The sequence below is a fragment of the Fringilla coelebs genome (assembly GCF_963513975.1).
Source record: "Fringilla coelebs genome assembly, chromosome: 10".
Classification (NCBI taxonomy): domain Eukaryota; kingdom Metazoa; phylum Chordata; class Aves; order Passeriformes; family Fringillidae; genus Fringilla; species Fringilla coelebs.
Genome location: NC_140036.1, coordinates 5,905,490 through 5,933,143, shown reverse-complemented (window position 1 = coordinate 5,933,143; position 27,654 = coordinate 5,905,490). Strand labels below are relative to the sequence as shown.

General features: G+C 45.8%; 1 protein-coding gene across 1 annotated transcript; it reads right to left on the bottom strand.

The window, feature by feature from the left end:
* Positions 1-1,672: 1,672 nt before the first annotated feature.
* EHHADH (enoyl-CoA hydratase and 3-hydroxyacyl CoA dehydrogenase) lies at positions 1,673-27,267 on the bottom strand. The gene is made up of 7 exons (XM_084212133.1): positions 27,153-27,267; positions 20,699-20,802; positions 19,791-19,963; positions 18,108-18,219; positions 17,782-17,886; positions 11,426-11,767; positions 1,673-4,096 (listed from the first exon to the last, which is right to left on the bottom strand). Exons 1-7 carry the CDS (start codon positions 27,221-27,223, stop codon positions 2,826-2,828), a joined length of 2,178 nt encoding a protein of 725 aa, XP_084068259.1. The 5' UTR covers positions 27,224-27,267; the 3' UTR covers positions 1,673-2,825.
* Between the last annotated feature and the right edge of the window lie 387 nt (positions 27,268-27,654).

The following is a 27,654-nucleotide window of genomic DNA, read 5'->3' as shown; positions in this document are numbered from 1 at the left end:
GCATCTGCTGCCCTGGCAGAGTTCACTGACTTAATTAAAGATATCTAACAATCCTGCAGCTGCATGAGAGAGGCCATGGGTGCTCGCAGGGCTGACACCGAATCTCCTCAGACTGAAAGAAAGCACCCTGCTGTGCAGAAAGCACAGAAATGCAGCCAGACACCACATGAAAGCAAAAGCAGGGCCCAAGGATTAAGGAAGGCAGGCTCACAATTGTGTGTCACCACAGCCTCACCATGCCAGAGAACTGTGTAACCTCGGCTCATGGATAGCTTGGAATAGTCAGACATGCAGCAAGTGTGCAGAGCTGGGGACATTCCTCACCTGTAGGGATGGTTTTACCTGGAAAACATTTTTAATACATATTCTCCTACTGACTAAAAATGGTTAACTGGTTTGAAAAGACAGGTGGGAAAACTAATCCTGTACCAAGTGGTTATCAAGTTCTCCTCTGCACGGGGCTGTGTTCTCTTCTGTTAAATGAAGAAACATTTCACTCATGGGTATATTTCTGGCATCACTGCACATTTGAGCTGATGGGGACTGTGTAAGGCTGTTAACAATTCACCAAAGAAGCTCACAGAACAGGCTGGTGGTTGCTGCTTGGGCTGCTTGTCAGCAGGCACCAAGGGCTTTGGATCGGGCTGCCCTGCAGGGCTGAGGGTCGAGGAGCTGTGGCTGCCCTTGGGCGCACTGTGCCCTGCCCGGAGCGGAGCAGGCCAGAGGCCAGGGCTCCCACGCACTGCCCCCGCCCTCCCGGAGCTGGGAACGCGACCTCGCGGCGGCAGCAGTGTCACCGCTGGTCGTGGGGACGTCAGGCAGACAGAACGATCGATGCTGGGCTGCTCTGGTCGATGCGAATTTACAAACGAACTTCTGTCAGGAGAGACATTACTGGTGTGAACAACCTCTGTCCTCAGCAATTCCTGATGAGGGAAACAGACCCATCAAAGGCACCAGCACACAGGTGCTGCAGGTGATGAGAAGCATTTCAGCCCCAGGATAAAAGCTGGTGTTATCCTGGGATAATATTGCAGTTCCAGAGGAAGGGCACATCCTCTGCTCCACAGCCTCCTGCTGTAAGAGAATTGCCCTTTCCCAGCTGATCCCCAGTGTGGGTGAGCACCACGGCACGAGGCATAGAAGGGAGGTTAGCCCGAGCAGGGCATCGTGTCCAGAGCTGTCCTGGAGATGACAGAGCAGCTCCAGCACAGCCAGGGCTGTTGTGTAATGTGTCACACAGAGCCTGCTCATGTGGAAGTAGTGCTTCACCTCTGAGCCAAGCTGGTTTGCTCTCAGCTGTGGCACATGAGTGATTAGGGGCAAACTGCCCCAATTTGCTGGGCCTAGAGTGACTCCTTCTCCAGTCCTGGAGAAAAGCCCTCTCTGGAACCAGTCACTTGCATTGGCTTGTAACTCCTGATGGGTTTCCTGCCCTCAGTTTTGCTCCCTCACCCACTGGCGGACAGGAGTAGACAAAGGGCAAAATAAAATGTATTTAGACAAAAGAGGCATGCACCCTTTTCAAACACAAACTCTCCAGAAACAGGAAAATTATCTAATTCCATCCTGTAAAGAAGGGATGGGGAAAAAACAAAAACCAAGCACACTGGCATTTTTCCCACTCTCTCACATAAGACTATATAATCTGTCATTAGATAATCAAAGCAGCTTTATTAAATTAAAATCAAAAGTTAAACATTCACTGTGCCTGAGAAGGGAATACAGACCAACCTATTCCCCACACCAGACTGGAAGATACATTCACTGGACATGTGAAATGGGAGACTTTATCCCAAAGCATCAAGCCTGGAGCTAGTTTGGCTCCCTCTCACTCTGCTCTGCCCTTTGCTAGAGATCTGAGACCTCCCTGCCTGCACAGCTCTTGTGCCTTGCCCTTTCCAGAGCACCATCATGGGAAAACCTGGTCAGTGCCAGCTCGTTTTTCAAGCTGGTCAATTAGAGCCTGTTGGGCCCCAAGACCTGATTGTTGTAGTCAAGCAAGATGCAGGGAGTGATGGCAACACATTTCCACACTGAAGGGATGCCAGAAGATGTTTCTGCTTGGACAAAGCCAGGTGGGGATAATGGCAACAGAGGATGGAGTCTGGATGCAGAAAGCCAGTCATGAGCCAACACCACAGGGCAGGTTAGTCAGGCTGATGTATTTGTGGCTTTCCTGGTATTTATTCAAGCCTCCACTGCAGCAGAGAGAAGAGACAGTACCAGGGGACAGCAAGGGACTGCCCCTTGTTCTCTGCCCAGACCTGCTCTCTCCACTTCATTTGACTTTACCTCTGAAAGCTGCTGCCCCCTTGTGCCATCTGTCCCCCAGCAGCAAGAAGGGAGCAGGTTCCAGCTGGCTGACTGCAGAAGAGGCAGGGAATTGAGGGGAGATGGCTGCACAGGAAGGAACTGAAACAAACTGGGAAATAGGTTGAAGACAGGACTTGGTAGATCCAGCAGGTCTTGATTGGACTGTGATCCTGATTTTCTTGGCTCCAACATGATTGGCATTGTGGGCTGTAAATGCTGCTCCCTGCCTTCCCCAAAGACAGACAGGAAGAGGAGTACAGCTGTGATGACCTGAGACAGGCCTTTACCGAGCAGTGGGTGAGGCTGGGGCTGAGAGGGAAGGCTGGATGAAGGCAGTGGTGACCTGCAGCAGGTGGGGGACTGAGATCAATTATCGGCCAAAATGATTCCCTGCAAAGGTCTCGGAAGGCCCGTGGCTTCGTTTGTGGGCCTGTAGCATTTTGAGTTTTATTGGAGGAAGCAGTGCAATTGAAGCACCGGTTTCAGGAGATCAGCCTCCATCAGGGCAATCACAGCTTGGAGCTCTGCTGGCTGAGGTAGGACATCCACTCCTTGAGGGGGGGGTTCCCCACGGCCACCAGTTTTTTCAGAAAGGCACTGGGCCGTAGCGCGGGCACATCAGGGTGGGCCTCGGAGTATTTCTGCAGTTTAGCCAGCACGCGGGGGAGCCCCACGGTGGAGGCGTAGAACATGGGACCGCCCCTGTGCTTTGGCCACCCGTAGCCATTGATGTAAATGACATCCAGGTGCTCTGGGCCTGATGCTATTCCCTCAGCCAGGATGGCAAACCCCTCGTTGATGAGGGAAAACAGACACCGCTCCAGGATTTCCTCCTGGTCTATGAAGCGGGTCTTGATGCCATGGGTGTCTCTGTACTGGGACAGGAGGTTGAGGAGCCATGGGTCTGGCGTGGCTGTCCTGCCCCCGGCCTTCTCGTACTGGTACCAGCCCCTGCCGGTTTTCTGGCCGAAGCGGCCCTGCTCACACAGCAGGTCTGGCAGGGGGCTGTAGCGCTGGCCGTGCCGCTGGCGGGCCGGCGTGCCCGCAGGGAGGGACGGCCCAGTCAGGCCCTGGTCCTTCCGAGACCGCCAGCCCACGTCCAGCCCGGCCAGGTCAGACATGCGGAAGGGGCCTATCTTAAACCCAAAATCTTCAAGAACCTGATCTACTGCTTCTGGTCTGCTTCCTTCCTCTAAAAGGAAAATTGCTTGTTGGACGTACGGAAACATCATGCGATTCCCAACAAACCCAAAACAATTCCCTACCACCACTCCCACTTTTTTCATGGCTTTGGCCAGCTGCATAGCAGTGGCGATGGCGGTGGGGGACGTGTGGCGGCCGTAGATGATTTCCAGCAGCCTCATCACGTGGGCAGGGGAGAAGAAGTGGGTGCCAACGACCTGCTGTGGGCGGTTTGTGGCAGAAGCTATTTCATCGATGTTCAAGGCTGATGTGTTTGTACACAGCAAAGCTCCTGGCTTGCAGATCTTTGACAGCTTGTGGAATATTTCCTTCTTTAGTGCCATGTTCTCAAACACAGCCTCGATGACTAGGTCTACGTCACGCAACAGATCAAAGTCCACAGTGAACTGGAGACGTGCAGGGTTATGAAAATCCAGGATCTGGGCACCCCCCTCCATTTTCATAGCCTCACGTTCCAAAAGGAGCATCACAGCTTTTCTTCCCTTGTTGAGATTCTCCAGATCCTGCTCCAGGGCTACCAAAGGTATGTTGGCCTTAACCAGAGAAGTCACAATGCCTCGGCCCATTGTTCCCAGCCCTAGGGATAAAAGCAAGATAGAATCAAAGATTATGAATAGCAAATTAATCTCTTGAAAGCAGCATTTCCTTTGTATCTCCAGGATAAAAAGTGGAGGCCTCTTGAAAACAAGTAGTGCACACATAGAAAACAGATATTGAAGACTGGGAAAAAGGAAGGTGAATCTGCTCTTTCAGTGAGCCTAAATGTTTGAAAAGAGGTAGCACAAAGGCAAGTTAGTACCCTCACAAGCTTACAAAATGCCAGTGGGATTCACCCAGTGTGCACAGACCATGTGACTCACGTCTTCTCTGCAAAGATTTACACCTATGGAAAGCAGGATCATTGAGGAGTGAGAAGCTCCAAGTTACATCTGCAACCCTGTTATGACCTTCTGCAGGCAGGTTCAAAGCAAGATTTCACCCTGAGGGTATCAGTGCCTCACTGTTCCTGTGAGATGGTCTGTTATGGGCATTGAGCAGATACACACCCCCAGAGATTTTGACACTGGCGAAGTTCAAAGAGTTGGTTTCTCCCTTGTTCTTCCAAGCTTCCTCTTTGTCTCCCTCCTCTTCTCCCTCTGCATTTCACTGTGTGATCTTTGAAGCAAAAAAAAAATTGGCTGCTATTTCTGTAAAGACTTGCCTGCTGATCTGCTCTAAACTTTGTCTCTAAGGCTTCTTGTGTCTCTCAGTGCCTGGTCAAACGGGATGGAACCAATGCAGTGTTCTTAATCTAGATTTCAACATCTTCTCTCTCCTTTTAAATCACACTGCCACATCAGTAGCCTTTTGCCTGCTGTTCACTTTCTGTCAGGTACCTCTGCCCACCAGGAACTCTTCAAGCCCTCCAACACAGGCCATTCCTAACTTCTGGAGATTCTCAAAGTCAGTCTTCCTGTCAAACCACACAGTTAAAGCACTTGCTCAGAATTCCTGTAACTGAGAATCCATTCACACTGTAATTTTTTCCTCTAAGCTCTGTAAATGTGCTACCCCCAGCTCCTACCCCCAGGAATACCAGAGTAGAGATCCCTGGCTTGATCCCTTGCACCAGCTCTGTCCTCTGTGACATTAAATGAAGCTGCACACGACCCACACCACTGATCCTGCTCTCCCATGGTGGAGGCTTTTCCAACTAAATTAATACAAACCAATGAGGGAAGGTCAGCACAATTTTACCAGTTTGAAAGTGTGAAGCCTCTGAATGGGAGGATTATTAATATCCTAAATATAGCAGCAACCAGACAAAGTACAGGTTTGTTATAATTCTGTAAAAATGATTTTTTTTAATCTCAGGTTTACAAATGAAAGTCAGCTAAACAAATAAACAGAAACAAGAGGATTAAAATTTTTGTCTAAATCAGCTTTGTAAAAAAGAGCTGAAATGATGTCATAAACAAGTTCCAGCAACCAAGGTCAGACAAGGTAGGATGTTTTCCCTGCATGCTACACACTCTTGGTTTAGTTCTGCCCACCTTCAGCTTGTGTGCACACAAGACATTTCAAACATTCCCTGCTTTGCCACCAGAAGATGGTTTTTACTGGCATCACTAGCTGGCAGCCTGCTTACAAACCATCATTACACTCCCAAGCAAATGCTGAAGTTCCTTTCAAGGAAATTAGATTTGCTATTTCATAATCAAGTTCTACTGAAAACTAATTTGAAAATAAATCTAGAATAACATGAATCAACTCTTAGTAATTCAGTGTCTATGGTTTGCTGGCTGAAAAAACCTGAACATGAGTAGCTCCTCCCACTGTGCTCACTCTCCAGAGCCTTTGATGCAGGAGCAGGTACAATTAAGGATAGGTTTTCCCTGGCTTTGGTGAGCCACACAAAGTGCTTTCTTCCTGCAGAGCAGGAGGGTAGCTCACCCCCCAAACCCAGCCCCATCTGTCAGGCTCTCTTTAGACATCAAGCTGAAGTGTTTGCAGTCCCACATGGTTCCCTCTTGAAGTCTCTTCCTTCCCACTGTGGAGGCCTGGGATTTCTCTCTAGAATGTTCATGTTCTCCACACATCCTGGGTCTCATGCACTTCTGATCCTCCCAGCTTCAGTCTTGTGACTGAAATCTTAGTGGTTTTCTAGCCATATGAACTTTTCCCTTATTTTCCACACTGCTTTTTCCTAAATCAAAACCTGTTTTGTGAGCAGATGTTCCCCAAGCTTCTTTCCTAGGGAAGCTTTGCAGTGGTGGCAGGTGATTCCCCTGGTTGCTTCCAGGGGTACTCCGTGTAGGTTTTAGCCATCCCATGAGAGACAGGCACACATGCTTGTAGTACTACACTTTCTAGGCTACAGGAACAGGTTTATAGATAAGATATGAGCTTGCCAAGCTTGTTTCTGACCTAGAAAAGCTGTCTCTCAACTTCCTACAGAACTCTGCAATGGCCTGTATGAAATGATGTTTAATGAAGCTGGCAGAGAGAGTAATGAAAGCCCCAAGGGGTTTGTTACATTAGAGCTTGCACAGCACGATTCCCCTGGAAATATTTCCTAAAATTGGGCTATAAAACTAAGGAGAGCTTTGGCTATCCAGCAGCAAAAGAGGCATTTCTGAGGACTCCTCTTTTGCAATTCAGAAAGCCAAGTGATCTTGGGGAAGAATATATGTTAGAGCAGACAAAAATGGTAGGGAATCATTAGGCCTTACATGTGTAGAAAGCTGTGAAAGAAAGGGAGATGTCTCATGCTCAGCTCAGATCACACAGTCTGAAATACGGTGAGGAACTGCTCCAGAATTTCTGCTGCATGTTGCATTTTCTTACTCAATAGTGTTCTCCCTTCCCCCAAACCAGGAAAAACCTTATATTCTCCTCTTCCATTCAACTAGTTTCATGTTCAAGGCAGATCTTTCCAAAAAAGACTGAAATCTGCTTTAGGAGCAAGAACAGTTCCCAGCCATCCTGCTCCTGGTGTTTTATTGTGAAATGAAGCTTTGACATATAATTAAAACTACACTTGTACATATGTAATTTCAGGCCAAATATGGGTATGACAAATCCATTTGCTGGGCAAGCTGAGTGAATAATGATGGTTAATTATTGATCTGTCATGTGAGGTACTTAGAATATGAAAAATCATACAAAATTAATTGAAGGACTTTAAAATACAAATTTAAAAAAAAAAGAACTTGAAATATGTACAAGGCAGATCATGTACAGTCACACACTACAGAAATAAATATCTGTGGAAAACACTCTGAACTACAATGACTATTTGGACATTAAAATGTCTGGCAAGTGAAATAATTCTTTATAGATTGTTAAAAATATGCAAGGACTGTTCCAGTTTTCCTGATAAAAACAACAATAAGCAATTGGCAGTAATGGGCTGCTGTAGACTGGGGCTGCTGCTTTCTCTGTTTCAGGGTATCAGTTTCAAGCAGAAATAATGTGATACTCCAGGCAAGCAGGGAGCTGTAGGGAGATGCAGCTGCAAGGGACAGAGAGAAAAGAACCTTCTTTCTGGGTGGTGAGGAACCAGAGAAAGTGAAAAGAGGTGAGAGCCAAGAGTTCAGAAGCAAAGGAAAGTCAACATGAAAAAGTCAACACGATCTTCTCAGTTGCTTCTCACCATGCAGCAATAAGAGATGGAAGCAGCAGCATAATGCAACATGGTTTTAGTGTGTGAAACAGCACAGCACTGTCCGTGGGAAAGTGGGGTCTGCATGATTTCTGAGGAGCCTGAATTGAAGCACCATCTTTCTCTGACTGACCTCCTCTCTGCAGTGAAAATAGAGAGACCCAGGGTCACCTAGGGTAGACTCAATACTTGCATGGATGAGCAGCACTCTTTTAAAAGGTGTCAGTCCCTCAAAAATCATCCTTAGAATTTTGATTTCTGGTGCTGCAGGGATGTACTTCAGATCAAAAACATGAAGTTACAAAACACTGTAGAGCATTGTACTGGCTGCAGAATTACTTTTTGTTTCAGCAACCTGAAAGAAAAAATACAGTTGTGTTGGCATGTACTCTGCCTGTCTCTAATGGACTTAAAATTTCACTTGTATCAAAAGGCAAAATAGGAGGGAAACCTTCCAGAGGAAGAAAAAAAAAAAGCACAAGATGTAGAAAGAAGGGCTGGAAAGCAGTGGCTTTTGGTGGGAGATTTAGGGTTAAAAGGAGGTGATCAAGAACCTCCAAGAAAAGATATGTCACAGGAAATTAAGTATGACATGAACAAGAGTGTAAGCAAAGCAAGCTCTACTGGTGGGATACAGGAGCTGTCTAATGAGAGCAATGATTCAGAGTCTGGGTGAGTGTCAAGGCCCTGAGTGCACTGATGGGATATAATGTCCCTGACCAGCCACACCTGGAGCTTCCACCCACCTGTACTGCCCATTGCCTCTGTGCCCCATTTAAGCTCTGACCTGGGCTTGTACTCCCTTCTTAAGCTTTTTTGGAAGAGCTCTGGTGGCTTACTGTGACCATAGGTCACTGTTGCTCCAGACCTCAGCCTGATGTCCCACCTTTACCTTAGACCTGCATCATCCTGGGAACTTTGCTTCATCACCTGTACTCCTCATAGCTCCTGGCCACCATCTCTGGTTCTGCCCTGCCTGCCTTGCCCAGGTACTGTACATTTTGATGCAACAGTAGGTTGTGCTGCCATCCAGAGGGAGAAATGGGTGGGCAGGATCTTCAGGAATGGGGAAGTGTAAAGTTTTGTGTGTGGGGAGGAACAGTGCGCAATGGGGCTGGCTGCTGGAAAGCAGCTCATCAGAAAAGGATCTGGGAGTGCTGGTGGATACTAAGCTGACTCTGAGCAGCAATATGGCCTTGTGGCAGAGCAGATCAATGCTATGTGGAGCTGTGTCAGGAGGGATCTTGCTGGAAGCTTGAGGGAGGTGATCCTGCCCCTCTGTGTGGCACTGGTAAGACCACAGCTGGAGTGCTGGGCTCCCCAGTACAAGAGTGATGTGGGGTGATAGAAGTGAGTTCAGTGAAGGGCAAATAAGATAATTAAGGGACTGGAGTATGTCTCTTGAGGAAGGGCTGAGGGAGCTGTGACTTCAGCACGGAGGAGGCTTGGGGGATCTCACCCATGTGTATATAAACACCTGAGAGAAAGGTACCTGGTAAAGGAGATGGAGCCAGGCTCAAATGGCCCTTGGTGATAAAACCAGAGGTCATGGGCACAAGCTGAAACATGGGAGTTCCAGCTGAACAAAAGGAAACAATTCCTTTTAGTGTGGGGCTGACAGCACTGGAACAGGTTGCCCAATGAAGTTGTGGAGTCTTCATCCTTGGAGATGTTCAAGTGCTGTCTGGACATGGTCCTGAGCAAGTGGCTCTAGGTGACCCCATGTGAGGAGATGTTGGACAAGATGACACTCAGAGGTGCCTCCCTGCCTCAAGGGCTCTGTGGTTCTGCCCCTTGTTCATGTCATTGGTTCCCCATCCCTGGGGTGATGCTGCTCCCTGCCAGTAGATAATTAACTGGATGTGCTGAATGTGGCTAATATCAAGGTTGCCTGTTATCCTGGACATGCTGAGCAGGAGCAAGGAAGAAACATCTTGGTACTTGGCTAAGGTGTAATTACTCCAGGAATGCTGTTCCCACTTTGGGTATGCACATTTTATGAAGTGTTGAAAAATTTGTGGAAGTTCAGGGTAAATCAAATGACCAGAGTGTGATAGATTGTGCTTTGCAGCAGAAGTACCAAAGTTCTTAGTTTATTTCTTCTGCAGAAGGAGGAGTTAACCTGATTGTCTGTAATTAGCTATGAAAACGCTGAAACCTGGAGGTGAGGTTGGGGCAATTTCAGACCATAATTCAGAAATCTGTCCAGAGATGAGTGGCAAATACTTAATCTCATGCAGAGACATGCAGCCCAGCCAATTCTGCTTGGAAATAAAGTACAGATGAGGTTTCTACCAGAAACTTTTAAATAGAGGCTGCATTTGTCCTCAGAATTCCCTCTAGCTCAGTTACAGCCCCGAAATAGGCAGCTCAGCTCTAACAGCCCTTCTGGCTAAACTGTCACTGTGATTAGTCTTTGCAAGTGTGTTGTTCTGGCATGGTTTAGCAGCACAGAGCAGACAATGTCCCTCCTGGTCACCTGGTCATTCCCCCAAACTCCAACACAGGCCCTCCTGTCAAAGCACACACTGCAGGACTGACCTGTGTGGGACTGACAAGTGTGTGTCCAAACTTCTGTGCTCTTCAAGTCATAGAACAAATCTGCTAACAATTAATGCCTATTTACCTGTTTTAACAGCCACAGATCCTTCTCACAGGGTTTGTAATGTTTAAAAACCCATTTCTATTAAAAATATGGCATGGCAGGTAATGAAGAGAAGAGAACTTCCAAAAAATTCTCTATGGCCTAAAATGAGTTGTCAGACAGGTCAAGGGCCCTGAGAAGCACCCAGAAAAAAAGCAGTGTTGATCTGGTGAGATTTCCTTGAAACAGAATGGATGTTTTCCAAGTGCTCCATTACTTGTCTAACCATTTTTGAGTGCTACTATCAACAGCTAGAGCTGAAAGATATTTTTTTCTTAATCTCAGCAGTGCATTGAAGGTTTTATTTAAATTGCTCTTATAAAAAATTAATGAAGGCATTATCTTGCTGGGCTACAAAATGGCAGGAGTGGATCCCAGTGAGATGAAATCTTCTTAAAATACAGCTGTCAAAATATTTTTGTATTAATACATCCCTGAGTGACTCTGTGCACATGCACTTGCAGTACAGAACTAGACTAGGAGGAGGAGTATTTCCTACAGACCTGCTTCGAGCATGAAGCAAAACCAGGTCTTGGTGTTTAAAAGGGAGCAGGCTGCTTATTGTTCACACATGAAGCAGTAGGGGGATAGAATATAAGAAAATTAAGATAGTGTAGAAAGTAATCTTACCCCTAAGGAGTTGCAGCTGGGCCAGTTATCAAATATTAGGAGCAGGCCTGATTTTAACAGGCCACAGCTGTAATCAAGGAGAAGAAGAGTGCTATAAAAGAGTGGGCTGGCTGGTTGAGAAGGGAACTGGGGTCAGTTGGCTGCTTTGTGAAGAAGAAAGAGTCAGTGCTCTGAGGAGCTGCCCACGAGAAACACCAAGAAGGTATGAAACCTTTGTCATAAAGAGACAACAGTATGGAGCCCCTGCAATAAGATGACAACACAAAGCTGTCTCTGAAGTGAGAGAAAGCTATTCTTCCAAAGGAAGAGGAGACTTCAGGGGCTAATCTAGTGGCATGTGAGTTGCTATCTGAATTTGGAGCTTCCCAACGCACTGACGACTTCACCAATGTCTGTGGAGTGTGTGATGGGTGTGAGTGCCTGCTGGGCGCTCCCAGGGGAGCTGCTGGCTGTGCTCAGTGCCCATCCCGGCGGTTCGCTGTCCTTACCTATGACGGCGGCCTTGCGCACGGGCTGCGGGGTAGCGCTGCTCCAGGAGGCTCCGCTGGGGGTTGCCCACCGATGCACGGCTCTCTCGGCGAAGAAGGCGTACTGCAGCGCCTGGGCCTGCCCCGAGCTCAGCAGCACCTGGAACAGCTCCCGCTCCCGCCGCACCCCCTCGGCAAAGGGCCTCTCGGTGGCGGCTCGCACGGCCTGGAAGCACAGCTCCGGAGCCAGGCACCCCCCAGCCTGCTTCTTCACCTTCACAAGAGCTTCGCCCAGAAACGCTTCCATGTTGGGCAGTTTGGGAACTGGCTTAAGGCTGAGCCTGCGGGGTCCCAAGGGCTGACCTGGGGAGAGAGAAATGGAGTTACGGAACAAAGAATCCACATCTTTTCAGATGTAGTGTTTCCAAACTTCCAGACCATTTTCCACAGGCTGGGATTGCAATCTTCCTCCTCTTCTCCAGCTCCCTGCATTAGGGCTTGCATGACACAGTGAGCTGGGTCTAGAACTAAAGCTTCTGACATTTCTCCTTATTTCTGCTTGCTCTGACAATTACGATTTTTCAAGTCTCTTCTCAGACTTCAAAAAAAGTAAGACTTTGCTTTCAAAAAATTCTCTCCTTCCTTTTCTCAGCTTCAGAGTGCCCTGACTTTGCAGTTCTCTCCCTCTACAGTCCTAGCTGCCACTTTCATATGGATCTTTTTATAGGCTTCAGTAATGAAGCTTTCCTCCAGTATTGTTTAGTATTCAGGACCCAGCTGACACTAGCCAGAGGCATTCCAGCCAGAGGCCTGACCCAGACATTGACAAGAGAGTGGAAAACACCCTGACTTCTTCTCTGACTGAAGGAGCCCCTCAAGTCGCTTTGGGACTAACCAAAAGGAGATCTCACTCAGCATGAGCTTGGCAGCAAATGGGAGAGTTCATGTTTGTGTCAGCAAGTGATGAATCAAGCAGCCACACAAATATGTGAAGTTTATTACAGACAGAGGTTGCTATGGTGATACCTAGAAAGGATTTTAATTGAGAGAACATAGTTATGGTTCAGATGCCAAAATTCTCAGTCTTCTTCATAAGTACAGAGCTGGCCATACTCAGGTGTTCCTCTGCTTTAAAGGCAGCTTGCTCAGTAAAGACCAGGGAGGAATAAGTTCAGCAATTTGGGAGGTATCCCCTTGATACTGCAGCATTGTCACAAAGACCCTGCTGTCATCACAGCCATAGCCAGACCATGAACTGCAGTATGGCACCGCATGGATTGCTAGTGCTGCTCCCAGAAGCAGCCAGGACTGCCACCAAAGTCAGGTGGTGGGCTGAGACCCATGTTGAAGGTCTCTGGGGACAGTGTCTCATTGCTCTGGCCTCTTAGATAAGCTCTGCCATGGGGGCATACTTCCTTCCAAGGCAGCATATTGCATCTGGCTCCCCTTTCTCTTCCTGTTGTCTGAGCTAGGGAAGTGCCAATGCACCAGCAGAATACTCAGGAAATCCTACAGGGGATACTGAAGAGCAGGAATAATGGCAGTACTGGAGGCATGGCTGCCTGACATATGTGTCCTGACTCTAGCTCTTCCTCCAAGACTGAGCAATGCTTAGGAGAAACTGAAATACAAGTTTCCAGGATGAGTTAATACACTGATTTCTTGTAATATAGGTCTTCAGAGCTCAGGTTTTTAATTAAGCCTCTTAGTGAGCACAAAAAGATGAACACTCACTGTGTAAGTAGCTTCTCTTGTAATCAGAGTTCATAAAAATGTTTTCACGTTGACAGTGGATATAATTTGTATCAGCCAGTATTGCAGGATTTAGTCAGGATAATGTTCCCTTATTTTGGAATAATTTTTTCCCCTAAGTTTTTAACCCAGAAATGCTCTTTATCTGCAGTTCTTTATTTAGGACTTAAATAGTGGGTTATATTCCATCACAAGAGGAAAGCTTGTCCCAGAAAGCTGATCTGATGGCTGAAAGATTGGGCAGATCAAGGAACTTCATATGACATCCAGTGGAAAGGGCTGGTAAAAAAGGAATACCACTGGAAGCCTTTAAGCTTGGTCTTCAGACAGCAAATAGTACTGTAAGCACAAATAGTGATTGGGGACAGGAGACATTTCTCAGACTAAAAACCCAAAAAAACCCTCAGGGTCCTGTAGTAAAACTCTTATTTTAGCTGCAAACTGAATAGGTTTTCTACAGCACCTCTGTGCAGTATCTTAGCTTCTGCAATGCTAATAAAAATAAAGGACATGTTTATGATGAGGGAAGAATTATCAGAATCCAAGTCTGGGAAGAATAGATCAGTGTGGGACACCTGCAGCTTGATTTCTACAAGCAAAGCAGCAGGAAGATGATGAACAGTGCCAGATATCGGTGCTGCAGGAAAAGCATCATCCACACACAGGAGCTAACACAGACTCCTGCTTTGTTTTCCAGGTTTGTAGTCCAGGGGGCACAAAGGGCAGGTCAAATCTATAAAATTTCTATCAGCCAATGCACCACATATACAGACAGTATCAAATATTATGTTATTTAAAAAAAGAAATATCATCCTAGAGTTGTAAACCCTTGGGGACACTGAGATGGCACATGCAAGGGACAGGGCCAGCCTAATGTTCTTCCTCATGCGGGGAACTGCTTGTGAATTTTTGAGGAATAAAGCTGAGCCCTGCCCCTCAGGCTGCCAGAGATAATTCCAGGCCATGTCAGACCTTTCACAAATTCTGTTTGGTGTCCAAGGGACACTTGGCTCGGCCTCTGTCTAAGGAAGGTGTCTGCCAGAACCTTGAGCCCTAGGGAGAGATTAAAATGTCTTGATATTGTGCATCTTGGCAGAGATGGCTCATGGCAAGGCCTTGCAGTTCTAAAGGAAGGCCTTTCCTCCAGCCTCCATTTCAAGGATGCAATTACCCACCAGCAGCATCTGTTTCACCCCTAGTTTTGATGAGCCTCAGGAGGACCAACTACTTCCTCTGCAGCAACTCTCAGTAGCTTACAGGCAGAAACTCATCATCTTTCCCCACAGATAAATACCTGGGGAACTTGAGCTACTCCAAATTGCTCTGGTTTTCCTTGCCTTGGTACTGCTCTGCTCTGAGGTCAATCTGCAGATGGGGTCAGAAAAACAAGGGGTGTATGTGGAGAGTTTCAAAGTCTGCTGTGTGTAGGCCAGGAACCAATTTCTCCTCCAGCTGAGGAAGACCAGAGCAGGCCAACAAGAAGTGGGTAGGATGAGATGGAAGCTGCTGCATGTCACCAGCAGTTCCAGCCATTTGTCAATTTTGTGATGCCATCAGCTGGGAAAAGCCTGAAATGCAGCTTTGGATTACTGCAGTGATTGTCAAGCACATCTAAGGGACATTCTCCTTGTCCCCAAGGATTTAACTCCTGTCTATTCCTTTCAAAAAATGCCTTCAGAAGTGAAGATATTTTATTTAGCCTGGAGAATCCAGTTTGCCTGAGAGGTCAGGGAATTATTCTTGCTTCCTATCTGCAATACATAAATACTGGTTTCCAATGAAAAATCCGACTCGTAATCAGTAATTGCCTCTGTGTATTCCTACACCCACTGACAGTTTCAGAGCATCTTTTGAAGATGTTCTTCACTAGGAACAACCCATAAAAATCTATGGATGAGAATGCTCTCCCAATGTGCCATAAAAGTAGCTCTGTCAGCTGTGTATCACAACAGTAATCAAGGACCCCTGATACAGTAAGGCAGTCATTTGAGACTGATCTCTTGCCATGAGATACTGCAGCTCTGGTGCTGAAAAAGCTTTAGAAGAAAATGATTTCTGAATTGATTCTTTGAGAGTTACCTTGTGGTACAGCCTTCCCAGGAATAGAAATTCCATTGGTGACAAAACCAGTTACTTAGCCAGACTGCTCTGTAAGAAGTCAGCAGTTGTACCTTCATGTTTTTTTTAAAAAAAAATCTTATCAGAAACAAAATGCTGCCTGCCACACAAAGCTAGTGGAATTTTGTGATGGCATTTTTTTGGTACATTCTCTTTGGTTTTATTAAGATTATCTGAAAAGCTTTCATTGAGAACAGAACTCCATGTGAACAAACTCCAGACCAGCTCTACAAGACTGTCATCTCTTCTGCAGCCCTGTTAGTGCTTGATGGAGAAAAATGAAAGTGCTGCCTTGCCTTTGTAGGACAGAAAAATGATTAACTTTAGGCAAATACCAAAGCAAGGAATGACTCAAAAGAAACATACAGGCCCTGGGTACACCAATCTTTCAAATTATTAGATAACCTGAGGGTAAATGGTGCATCAAAACTTGTCATGGTCTTCTGCAGGGTCTAATGAGAAATTTTTCAAGCAAGAAAGAAATATATTAGCTGGCTCACCAGTGTTTTCACTGTTAAAACATGTACTTTAAATGCCAGTAAAGCTGTTGGAGAGATCCTGAAAGCATTTTTAAAGTTCTGTGGGAGTTGATATATAATGTGATGTGCAACACTGTCAATGACATTATTCATTTTTGCTGGGATAACTCAATCCAGCAATAAACAGAGTGAAAATCTAATAATGAGTAAGACTGGCACAGGCTACATGCTGGACCTTCAGCCAGGATCCTTGTATGCTTATACAGCTCAAAAAAAAAAAAACTAAACAACAACCAAACCCACATTGGTAGCTACAATCTCCAAAGAAGACAAGGCTTGACAATTTCTAAGGAAGATGAAGCTGAAGAACAGAATTTTGACAGTGTTGGTAGTGGGCATAAACTCCAGAGAACAAGCTACCCTGAGAAATAATGCAGTCAATGCTTCCTTCCTGAGGGTCTCTTGTAAGGCCAAGCTGGCTTTCACAACTGTCAGCCACTGCACAATGCCTGTCATAGAAGAAACAAGCATGCAAAAATCTAAACTTCACCTGATTGCACATAGCATTTGTTGAAATCCAGAATGTTTTCAGGTTTGCCAGTTCCAGCAATGTATCCATTACTCATTTCATGACACACTGCTGCTGCTGTCATCAGTACTGGCATAGATCTTGTGCAAAGCATCATTCAGAGCCCAGAGGGTACATCACAGGGAGCACTGTTTGTTGGGTTAATTTGCCTAGAAGAGTGGTAATATTTCACTGCTCTCCCAACAGATGGAGAAACAGAATTCTCATTCAAAACAGACAAACTCAGCGAACCAAAGTACCTTTGTTTTTCTTAGAAGCAGCAGTGAAGTACATCACCCATCTCTTGCTACAGAATTATATTTAGTCTGATGACATAAAGGACAGTGAAAAGAGGACTGCTTATGTCATTGATTCTGCACTGGAAAATGAAGCCCTAACATACTGTGGGATGAATACAGTGAGAAGGATGGGCATCTGCTGTAGAAAACCCTGCCAAAGGATACCTTGGTGCCTGTCTGGTACATCTCAAGGTATGGAAAGTATACAAGACACTGATATTTAAGAACAGTCAATTCTTTGAATTACCTTAAAATATGGTGCACTGTCATCTAGGGTAAAGCTTAGGCTGCCTCAGCTTCTAGCACAGAGAAGGGGCCTTGTTTGTAGTGAAGAGAGCTGGAAGAGCAAAACCAGCATCCCAGCTTGGACAGCATTGCCTGTGCAGGCCATGTGATGAAAGCAGGAAGGGCTTTTTGCTTTCCTGCATTCAGCTCATTGTGACAGAGCCCCACATGAAATCCGGTGGTCAGGTTCCAAAGGCACAAGGAGGTCAGCAGTGGAAAAATGCCCTGTTTTCTCTAAAGGCAATGCTCCTCATGCTGCAGGAGGAATGTTCCTCTTCCTAAGTTAACTCCAGCAAATTTGACTCTGTTATTTCTAAGATGGGGGGGGGGGTGGAAAAAATCTCTCCCCATCCCTCTCATCTGCACAGCCTGTTTTTTTTTTATGGCACCCAAAGGATTAGGGACAGAGTCACTTACAGACCATGGATCATTAAATTGAGCAGAGGATGTGCCAGCCCCTCCACTACAGGGAGAATGTTATTTTTGCTCAGCCATTATGGATGGTGCAACCAGAATGCGTGCAATGCCAGCTGGGATCCAGAACTATATATGGATAGAGCACTTACTCCCCAAAACCTGGGGAGTGTAGCATCCCAGAGGAGCATCTGAGTTTGGATATACAATTAAAAAGCAGGAGGACTTGATATATATCTGTTCTCTCAATCTCAGTTGAATTTCTCTAGCTTTCCAGCATCTGATTTTTTTCACTTCAGACAACAGGAAACAAATTCTGCAATTAATTCTCTCTTATATGGATGCCAAAACTCAAGAATGGAGCATATAAATTAGAACAAACTGGTGGGCTTTTTTCTGACTCTTTTCATCCCTGAAAACATCACCAATTATTTCCTGGTACTGCTACAATTTGTTCCTCACCAATCACTTTGTTTGCCAAACGGATTGCTGCCTCAATGGTGTTTTCTTCCACAATTTCATCAACCAAGCCCAGCTTCAGTGCTTCAGTTGCTGGAATGTGTTTTCCTGCCATAAAAAGAGAAATAAGGTCACTGCAGTGGAGCCTGATGGGCAATTTTGTTCTTTTCCATCTGATCAAATGACTTGTGCAGCTGGTAATTAGCCCCTCATGGGTGGAAGCAAGTAGAATTACAACCCAAGAAGCTACACAGGTAAAAGATTCCTGGTTTTTAGACCAAGCTGGTATGTCTCAATGCCATGTTCTTCTATACAAGCACAGCACTTACCTGTAGTGATCATATCCAGAGCAGCTGGTACTCCAATCAGTCTGGGGAGTCGCTGAGTGCCTTCAGCACCTGGAAGTAACCCTATGGTGACCTCTGGCAAACCCATCCGAGCCTAAAATGCAGCAAAATGAAACAAAAATCTGGTCAGAAAGAGTGGTAATTGCAAACTGAGCAAAATAGAGGAAAAACAAGCAGATGTGAGTCACATTGCTCTTCTAGGAAGCCTCAGAATTTCTACATAGAAACCTCATCCTTGCTTTTTGCTACATAAAATATTTAAGAAAAAAAAAACACTTGACCATTTGAAGGATTCCTGTACAAATGCACAAGGAAAACATGACCTTTCAGAGGACTTGTGTGCTAGTACAGCACTGGGGGACAGCTGTAGGGCCAACAGCATCCCCTAGATTGGCACATCTGTCAATAATGCTTTCAAGTAATTGTTACCAACTGTTGGAGGGGCACGCTGGCTTAACTTTCATCTCCCTACTCTAATTCTTGCAAGTTTAGCAAAGAGTTGGAAGGAAATTTAAAACCATCTTGTTTCACTACCTGCCATGGGTAGGGACACTTCCACTACACCAGATTGCTCAGAGCCCCTCTAACCTGGCTTTGAACACCATTGAACTCTTCCCTAATCTTCCTTCAAATGTCTCTGGTGCATTTGATATCTGGTAGTGTCATGGCAGATAAGCCAGGGGCAGCAGGAAGTGTATGGAGGTCTTCTCTTAAAAAAATTTATCTAGATTTTGTTGCCTTTCAAAAATAGTTTAGACATTTTCTATTGAGCTTTTAAGAGATTTTGAGTTACTTTAAGACCACTACTTGTAGTTCCAGTAGTCATGGCACTTCATTATGTGGTTTAGTAGGCATGGTGGTAATTGGTCAAAGGATGGACTTAGTGGTCTTGGAGGTCTTTTTCAGCCTTAATGATTCAGTGATTCCATGGCCCTCACCTTAGGTGGCACAGGGGATGATGTGGAGTATCTCTTTATGCTCTTACAGCAACCCACACTGCCACAGAGAAAGTGACTCACTGCAGAACTGAGGGGATGGCCCTGTCAGTGAGGAGTTTGTACAAGGAGACAGGTACTGCTCAGTGTGGTTCAGCATTCCTGAACCTTGAAGGAGGGGATTGAAAGAAAAAGCCAGATCATTCCTGAGGACTCTTCAAGCTGTCTCTTGGTCAAAGTGCTTCTTGGGGACCCAGAGCTCATGAGGAATGTAACCCTAAATGCTCCATGCTAGCTGAGTTTCAACTGCCTATAGAAAGTAGGCCATGAGCAGAAAGAAGTGCAAAATTCACAGGGCTGGGGAAAAAAAATAAATAAGAGAAAGTCACGCTGCATGAGTCAGTAAGATACAGCTGTCTGCATCAGAATATAGATAATGAGACCTAGGGCAAATTAACATTTGGTTACTGGAGTTCTATGCAGCCATCTTATCCTCCTAGTTACTTTATATTTAGAAATGACTTGAAATTAGTTAGTTAGTGAGGATTAGGAAGGATGTCAAGGGTGGTGGTGTACGTGAAGGATGTCTGAGCACACAGACTTGTATCCTTGTATCCAGCTATCCCCTGGACAGAGGGTCCTAGGAAAAGCACCCTGTCCCTGCGCTGGTGCCATCTGCACCTGGCTCCCGCTGCCTGGAGCAGCCCCTGAGGCCCGCAGGCTGCGTTACCTTCACGTGTGCAACGCGGTAGTGACAGCCCAGCGCCACCTCCAGGCCTCCTCCCAAAGCGACGCCTTCGATGGCCGCCACCACCGGCTTCTCGCTGCTTTCGATGAGAGACACGATGGGGCCCAGGCCACCTCCAAGTCTCTTCGGAGAGGAGAATCCTCGGATGTCAGCTCCTGAGGGAGCACCAAAAGATTAGCAGGAACTAGTGGGCGAGGCGGTGACAGGAGGAATCCTTCCCTCTGTGCCAGCTGCTCACAGATGCCCAAACCCTTGCAGAGCGTGCTGCTGGCCGGAGAGTGGTTAACAGGAATCACCCCCTTTTGGGACAACCTTCAAGGAACCCTGCATCTTTGATCCTGTTCACAGAGCTCCGAGGAAGGCTGAGTACAAAAATACAGAGTAACTGTAAGGATCATGCCGTCACTGCAGGAATTTGCAAGCATTCTTGGTGTGATATTGAGCCTGGAATAATTTAGTGCAAGTTACTATGAACAGGAAATGTAGAACTCCACAGAAATTCCCTAGCTTTTCAGGCTTCTTCTACTGGAGATCTGTTTTATTCACCACTGCCCCACTCCAGGTACATTTCATACACTAGACCAGTAAATGCTCCAGAGATTTTATATAAACCAGGCTATGGAGACTGAGGAAACACCAGGATGTTATGAAGTTGAGCAGCTGTCCCTCATTTCAGAATGACCTCGCCAGTTTACTTCTGGCCCATTTCAAGATCCAGCTTATGTGCCCCATGTCAATTGTGGTACAGCAAAATAGACAAAGCACTCTCTCTTGTGGCCGTTTCCAGCCAAATCAGGACTTTTGTCAGCAGTGTGATAAGGCAGAGAATCTTCATATATGATGGGTGGAGAGTGTTTCATCTTTTGCTCAGCCTATGTTTGATGTCTTACCTGCACTGAATTTCCCATTTTCACCACAAATCATAACAGCTTTCACTGAGGGATCTGCATCTGCTTTCTTCAGCCCATCCTCTAAAGCCTGGAGAACTGCCAGACTGAAATAAAATAGAGATTCAGTGAGTAGCCATCAAATACATCCCCCTTCCAAGAGGTCTGTGTTAAGAACACTGAGCAGCCCAGTGAAAATGAGTGCTGTGTCCAAGAGGCAGTCCCCATGCCTGGCTGCTGTCACAGCCTCTCCAGGTGAATCTCATCCTTAGTCTCCCTCTTACTCCAAGGACAAGCACCCAAACCCAACAGGCTGATTGCTGACCTGTCAGTCACTGCCTGGACAACTCATCTTCAGGCTATGACACTGCTGTTTCTACAACAAGCAGCACAGGGAAATGTTCTTTTGAAGATGTCTTTATGAATTAAACATTCAGATTTTCAAGAAAACAGTTTAGCATAATTTAGAAGTAATTAATGCTAAATCACTGACAATCTAAGAACTTTTTGAAAGGAGCTCTAGGGATAAAAAAGTTATCTTTCAAACACCTGACACAGGTTCTGCTGATGTTAATAATGCTTTCATCTTATGAAGATCTGCACATAGGTCTGGGCTTAAACTGGTGTGGGATCCTGTCAAAGGGAATTTGGGCCTGAAACACTCCACAGAACACTACTCATCTGAACAGGTAGCTCTGGAGGCACCAGAAATAAATGTGGCCAGCAAAGAACTAATGAAGAATTTCAAAATGGATCTGTAGAAGCATAAATAGTGTTTTTTCAAATCAGGTATTTAAAAAGTCTGACCCAACTGAATGTTCACTTTGCGTTTGCCTCTTTAAAGCTAATTCATGTGTTTGTATGGATGGACATGGAGAACCTAGTCTGTTTTAGAAGGTGGTAACAATAGCAATAGTAGGTAAAAATAGAAGCATTAGGACTTTAGTAATAGAAATATTAATACAAATTTAATGTATCTATAATTTAGATACTAAAATGTACTGCTATACACACATACTGATATCATTTGTGAGAGTCTATTCTGTGCAGAGATGTCTCTGATACAGAAAATCTGAACCACAAGCAGTTGAAGACTGAAGGAATATCCAAGAAATATCATCCACACTTGCCCAGTCCTTTTTAAAATCAGCTTTTCTTCCTAGACCTTCTCTAAACCCTGGGCCCAGCTCCACCTGTGAGCTTGGTGCTGAGGAAAAGGGAGCAGAGCTCTGCTGATGCCCAGTGGAGAGGAGCAGTGCTAATTGCACAGAGCTAATCAAAAGGCCTGAGGCATAGTCAGCTTGTGCATGTTGCTCTATGTATTAGAGGGCATTTCATCTAAAAAGGAAGCTTGTGGTGAAGTAGATGAAAACCACACCATTGTACTCTTGTGTGCAGACATTTTTACAGAGCAATGCTTGCAGAATTCATGTGGGAATCCATAGTCTGCAAAGGGAAACCTGAAGGCCCAAGGAGGTCCCTGTAAGCCAGCTGTGTGAAAGAATCCCAGCCAAACTCTGCATATTCCTCCTTCAAAATCAAAAATGAAAGACAAGCCATTGGCAAAGTCTAACAATCAGGGCTCTTGGCTGAGGAGGGCTGTCTAGGAGGGTCTCCAGGACCATCTGCTGCCTGTATAAGGCTGTGCTACACAGAAGGGTCAGTGGGAGCTCTGAGACCTGACAGCCAGAGACTGGGAGAAGTGTTATTTTTTGGAGACAGAACAGCAGTTATGTACCAATTACACAATCAAGACATCAAAGACAAATCTGAAGTCTGATGTTAGTAATGGTTCTGAAGGCTGAAACAAAGTGAGAATAATTTGGCCATGCCAAAGTAAAACTGTGAGGTGAGTCAGTAAAGGTCCCTCCCCTGCATGTAGGTCCACATAGCAGAATATGAAAACCTTTCCAAATTTCATACACTAAATGTGTTTTAGTATATTAAAAATTTGTGGTTTATCTCCCTCTCTTTGGCATTTCTGTGGTTGCTGCTATTTGAGGAGAAGCCACAGGCTGCACCCAATGCTTGCTGCTCTTTGAGTTCTGTTTGTGCATCAGTGAAGAGCCAGGCCACAGCAATACCAAAATCACCCAGGGGCTGGGAGATTGCAGGAAAAGCCATTAGGAAATGTCATTACACTCTACAAACCATGAGGCAAAGAGGGAGAAAAAATATGTTCCATGATCCAAACAAATGTGAAGTTACTAATTTGCAACTATTGTATAGACAAATGGCACAATTCCATCACTAGCAGACAAGAAGCAATCAGTATTTCTGTGTCTGTTCCAGGCAGATGCAAAATGCCCAGCTAGAAGGGTTGTCTGCAGCAAATGGGAGGGTTCAGGGTTCTATGGAGCAAATCAGTTCCAAGCCCCCAGCACTTACAAAAAGATACTACTGCCAAAATAAAAACTATTCATCAAGGCTGCCACAAAATCACAATTTGATCCTTGTCTCACCTTAATTAACCCAACAGGACTGTTCATGGCAGTGAATAATTTAAATTGGTACTTGCAAAAATATCTCTTCTATTTCCATATAACTTCTTCCCAATTGGAATTTTTGTGGGATAAAAAAGAAGAAAAATCAGAATTTTTGCAGTTTCATGTTTTCCTAAGACGGAGTGATAAGTTTGCCTTGGATAAGTCACAGTCCAACAGACAGACTGCACTGCTTTGTCACTCACATGTTATAACTGGCAGTAAAAGATGTAATTTTCAATTAAAGCATCATAGTAAAATATATGGCAGTAGAATTATAAAAGTACTCAGGAGAATCCCAGCTTCAAACTGCTAGAGCATTAAAGAAACAAGAAGTCACTGTAATTTTCATCAGTATTTCATTACTGTGACAGTGTCATTCATTTAACAGTAACAATGCAAAAATTCCCTCCATGCTTTCCAAGACTGCATCCCATGCCAAGCAGTCATTTCCACCATGGGTATTATTTTGACTGCAGAAAAGTGATTCTGCCAAGGTGATTCAGTGTTTCAGGAACTCAAAACAGGTACTGTTAAAGAGTAGGTGCACACTAGAGCAAGAGAATATTCTTGGAGATTACCATACCAGGTTGTTGTAATTTATGAAACTCATTGCAGTGACTGTGAGGTGCTGGATTTGTGGCAGGGTTTTACTATTTACCTTAATTATTTCACATTTTAGCTGGAGTTTGTGAATGTGAATTTCTTTCATTAAATGGAAGTAATATAAGGGAATCCTGAAAATTTACTTAGTCACATTTAAAGAAGTGAGACTCCAATCCCACAGCGGAAAATGTTGTTTATGGGAAACATGCAGGTCTGGTCCTTTTCCTTTGTATTTTTCTTAGCTTCTAATATACTTAAAAAACCTGCAAATCCCAAACCTGAACAACAACAACCCAGGTTCTCCCATTGTCACAAGCTCCTTTTCCTTTGAATAGCTTCCTGCAGTGTTTTTCTTTGAACTAACTGCTGGGTATTACATAATCCCCTACTTGAAATTGAGGACTTGCATGCTGGAGTTACCTGCTCTGCTCTCCCTTGTTCAGTGTCAGATCCAGCTGTGTAGTAGCTATTGTCGCACACTATTGTGTGACAAGTTGCTAATACAGCTTGAACAGTTCTGTTCAAGTTTTATGTTCTTTCTGAACATAAATTAAGGCCAGAGCCAGAATGGCATATTTTGGGTGGAATTTTAGAATAGTTGTTTTAGGGAGCAGATGCTAATTAATCCCAGAATTTTCTCTCTGTATCTCATCCTGATGAGGCGCTGATCCATGGGTAATCACATTCTTCCCTCATTGCTACCTGTCTGAAGCTGCAGCTTCTCTCATCTCCTTTACATTTTCTGGTTTTTTAGGTGATCAGGGTCAGAAAGACAATCCTGGCAGGAGGGACAGTCTTTCCCAATCAAACCTGTTATGCTGTCACACTTCATAGAATCCCACACATAAGCTGCCCTACTGCATGGCCTCCCCTATCCTCCCGGGAGCTTTTCTGTCCTTGTCAGCTCAAATGTTGAAATACTCCTTAAAGTCCTTCTAATTCCCAGTGCCAGCAGTCTGCCTCTGCTGAGAGGGGGTAGTCAGTCCTTCCTTTTGCAAATCTTGTCTTTTTGTTCCCCCAAACTCCCAGTTCTTTGTATATCTAAATCCCTTCTCCCAATGTCATGGTCTTGTAGATTCAGATCTGTGAACACTAAACATCTGCAAACCAGGAAAAAACTCTCCAAACAAATCAAATTTGGCAGATGCCACCTCTGCTGGTGGAGAGAGTGATTAGCTTAAAGGGGAGTCTGTGTGGGAACTGAATTTGCTGCCAGACTCTCAAGTTAGCACACATTTCTCAGGGAAGCACTGCCCCAAGGTACCAGCAGAGGATGATGTCAGACAGGAGAAAGCAAATTCTTGCCCACCAGTGACTTCTGAAGTGGTAATGGCCGGTGTGATGGCCCAGGAGGGGGGGTAATGGATAATGGGGAGAGGTAGGGGAGGCTGGAGCACAGCAGCAAAACCTCATCAGTCTTAAAAAGCATTTGTGCCTGCTGTGAAATGAAATTTTCAGGATTGCTCCTGTCTGTAACTTTCACTGCCTCCTATGACCTGTGCAGTCAAACATTTCCAGCACCACTAACAAACCTGCTCCTTGTGGTCCAGTACAGAAACGTGCAGAAGCAGGAGGAGCACCCAGGGATCAGAGTGTGCTCTGCCTTTCCTAGCTGCAGTCACATCTCAGCTAACACCTACCTGACAGCAAGGGTGTGAGAATTATGGACCTCTTTTAAAACAGGTGTTACCCTGGCATGCCACCAAAGACCACAGACATGTCTCAAGTTGTAGCCTAATGGATCTGAACTCTGCCAGGATCTTTCTTCTTCCCTGTGGGGCTGAGGGACAGGACCACAACCACACAATCTGTCTCACTTGGTGTATCAGATCTGCACCTTGCTGTGAGGCACTGCAGGGCCAGGAGCAAAGGGCAGTAAAGGCAGAGATCTGTCCTGAAGAAGCTACTGGGCTGCTGCTGTTCAAAGGCAGAGGTGACTTTGGATTTTCTCCAGGACTTCTCAAAAGAAGGGAGCTAAGGTTTCTTAAGCACATCTGTTACTGCTGAAGGTTGGACTCACTGATTTTAAAGGTCTTTTCAACCAGAGATTCTGTGATTCTTTAGGTCTGTATTTTGTATTTTTTATGGTAAGGATTGAAAGTTCATAGTGAGCACAGCCTGGAAGTTTTCTTAGACTGGTGTTGGGCCCAGGAGGTCCAAAGGATATCTTACAGCATACAGTTCTGGGAGTCTTGCATGTCTGGTTCATCTAGACTCCTCAAGTCACTCCAAGGTTCTCAGGGTAATTACTCTGTGAAAATGTTCTTATTGCACTTCTAAACAAGTTGCAACAGAAGAGTGAGCAGTGCCAGCTACAATGTAGCTTTTCTACAGAAGAACATCAGGAGTTATCTCCTTTTCATGCTTATCCTTGTCTCTATGAGCTTCTTTTTATCAAACTTTCTCATTTGTTAATAAAGAACAACAGCAGTGGGGTTATTTTTGGCTTGTGAATACAGCCTGAATAGACACTGTGGTCACTCTTACTGAAAACTACAGCTGCTTAGAAAGGGTTTATGTGCTCCCCAGACCTAAAGGAACTAAACCCCACAACTAATATAAAGCTAAAAGCACGTAAGTCCTTTTCAAGACACATGAAAAACTAAAATTTCAGAGGCGTCTCAGATTGATGTTTGACTTTGTTTTTCACTGGGTCCTGTCTGAAATTGCACAGAGCCCTTTTTAACCAAGATCAGTATTTAGAGGTCAATTCCTTAATCGTTTTTAAAGGCTAAATGAACTGTTTACTCATAGCCCTGGCTGAGTTTAATCCTGGTGCCAGCTCTGCTTGCTGAACCATGCCTGATATCCAGAGAGTCCTTTGCCCTCCCCTTTGTGCACACTTGGATAGCACGGGGATTTGCCAGGCAAGCACTGAGCAGTGTGGGGCAGGAAATCTGAGGATTGACTTGTTACCAAGCAGCGCTGTAGGCACTCCAGGCTGAGCTAACGCTGCTGTTCTATGTCTTGCTGAAGCAGTGTCTTGATTTTTAAAGACTGGAAGGCGATGAGAAATAGGCAAAGTTTTTAAACACCCTCCAGGGGAGATGGCAGAAAGTACGGTTTGCTGAGCCTGGCCCCTCTCCTATGAACCCCCCCCCAACTAGAAATTATGAGAGAGAGCAGAAGTTATGGCAAAGTTCAGCACGTTGTTTGCAAAGCGAGATCCAGGCTTCTTCTGTAGGAGCCGCCAGGGCCCGTGCGAGTCCCGGTTGAGGCTCTCAGGGGCCGCCCCCCTCCGGGACTGGAGTGAGCCTCACTCGGGCTCGGAGAGAGGGAACGAGGTGACAAGGAAAGAAATCGGAGAAACCCCCACCCGCTCACAGGGGGGCCCCAGCCCCGCGCTCCCCGCGGGCTGCCGGCGGTACCTGAGCGCGTTCACCGGCGGGTTGCAGAGCCGGATGACGGCCACGGCCGAGCCCCTCGCGTACTGCGCCATGCCGAGCGCTCCGCCGTGTCGCTGTGTCCCCGTGTCCCCGTGTCCCCGCCGGCCCCGGGCCAGCCCCCGCCGCGCCCCGCCCGCAGCCCGCCCTCACCGCCCGGTCACGGCGGGGCTGGCCCCGGCCCGCAGAGAGCCGTCTCTGCTGGGGTGGAAAAACGCGGAATGTAGAAATTTTTCTTAAGAAAGGATGTTCATTAATCTTTGATCTTTATAACTTTCAAGCCTAATCAACAAGAAAGGAGATTTAATGTGTGGAACAGCTGCTCGCTCACAAGCTCTAGGTGATGCCCAGGTGTTGGAAAGAGAAATTCTTTTTAGGGTAGAATTGCCTTGCTAAGGTCTAGGGCTGCACATGTTTCAGTGATCTCAGTCCTGGGGGGGGGGGGGGGGGGGGGCGGGGAACACTGACAGGGCTTGGGAAGGATGTG

Excerpts from the sequence above, each read along its gene's own strand:
- EHHADH (XM_084212133.1), bottom strand. The coding sequence starts at position 27,223 with ATGGCGCAGTACGCGAGGGGCTCGGCCGTGGCCGTCATCCGGCTCTGC. Across the intron at positions 20,803-27,152 it reads CCGCCGGTGAACGCGCTCAG|TCTGGCAGTTCTCCAGGCTT; the intron begins GTACCGCCGGCA and ends ATTTTATTTCAG. Across the intron at positions 18,220-19,790 it reads ACCGCGTTGCACACGTGAAG|GCTCGGATGGGTTTGCCAGA; the intron begins GTAACGCAGCCT and ends GCTGCATTTTAG.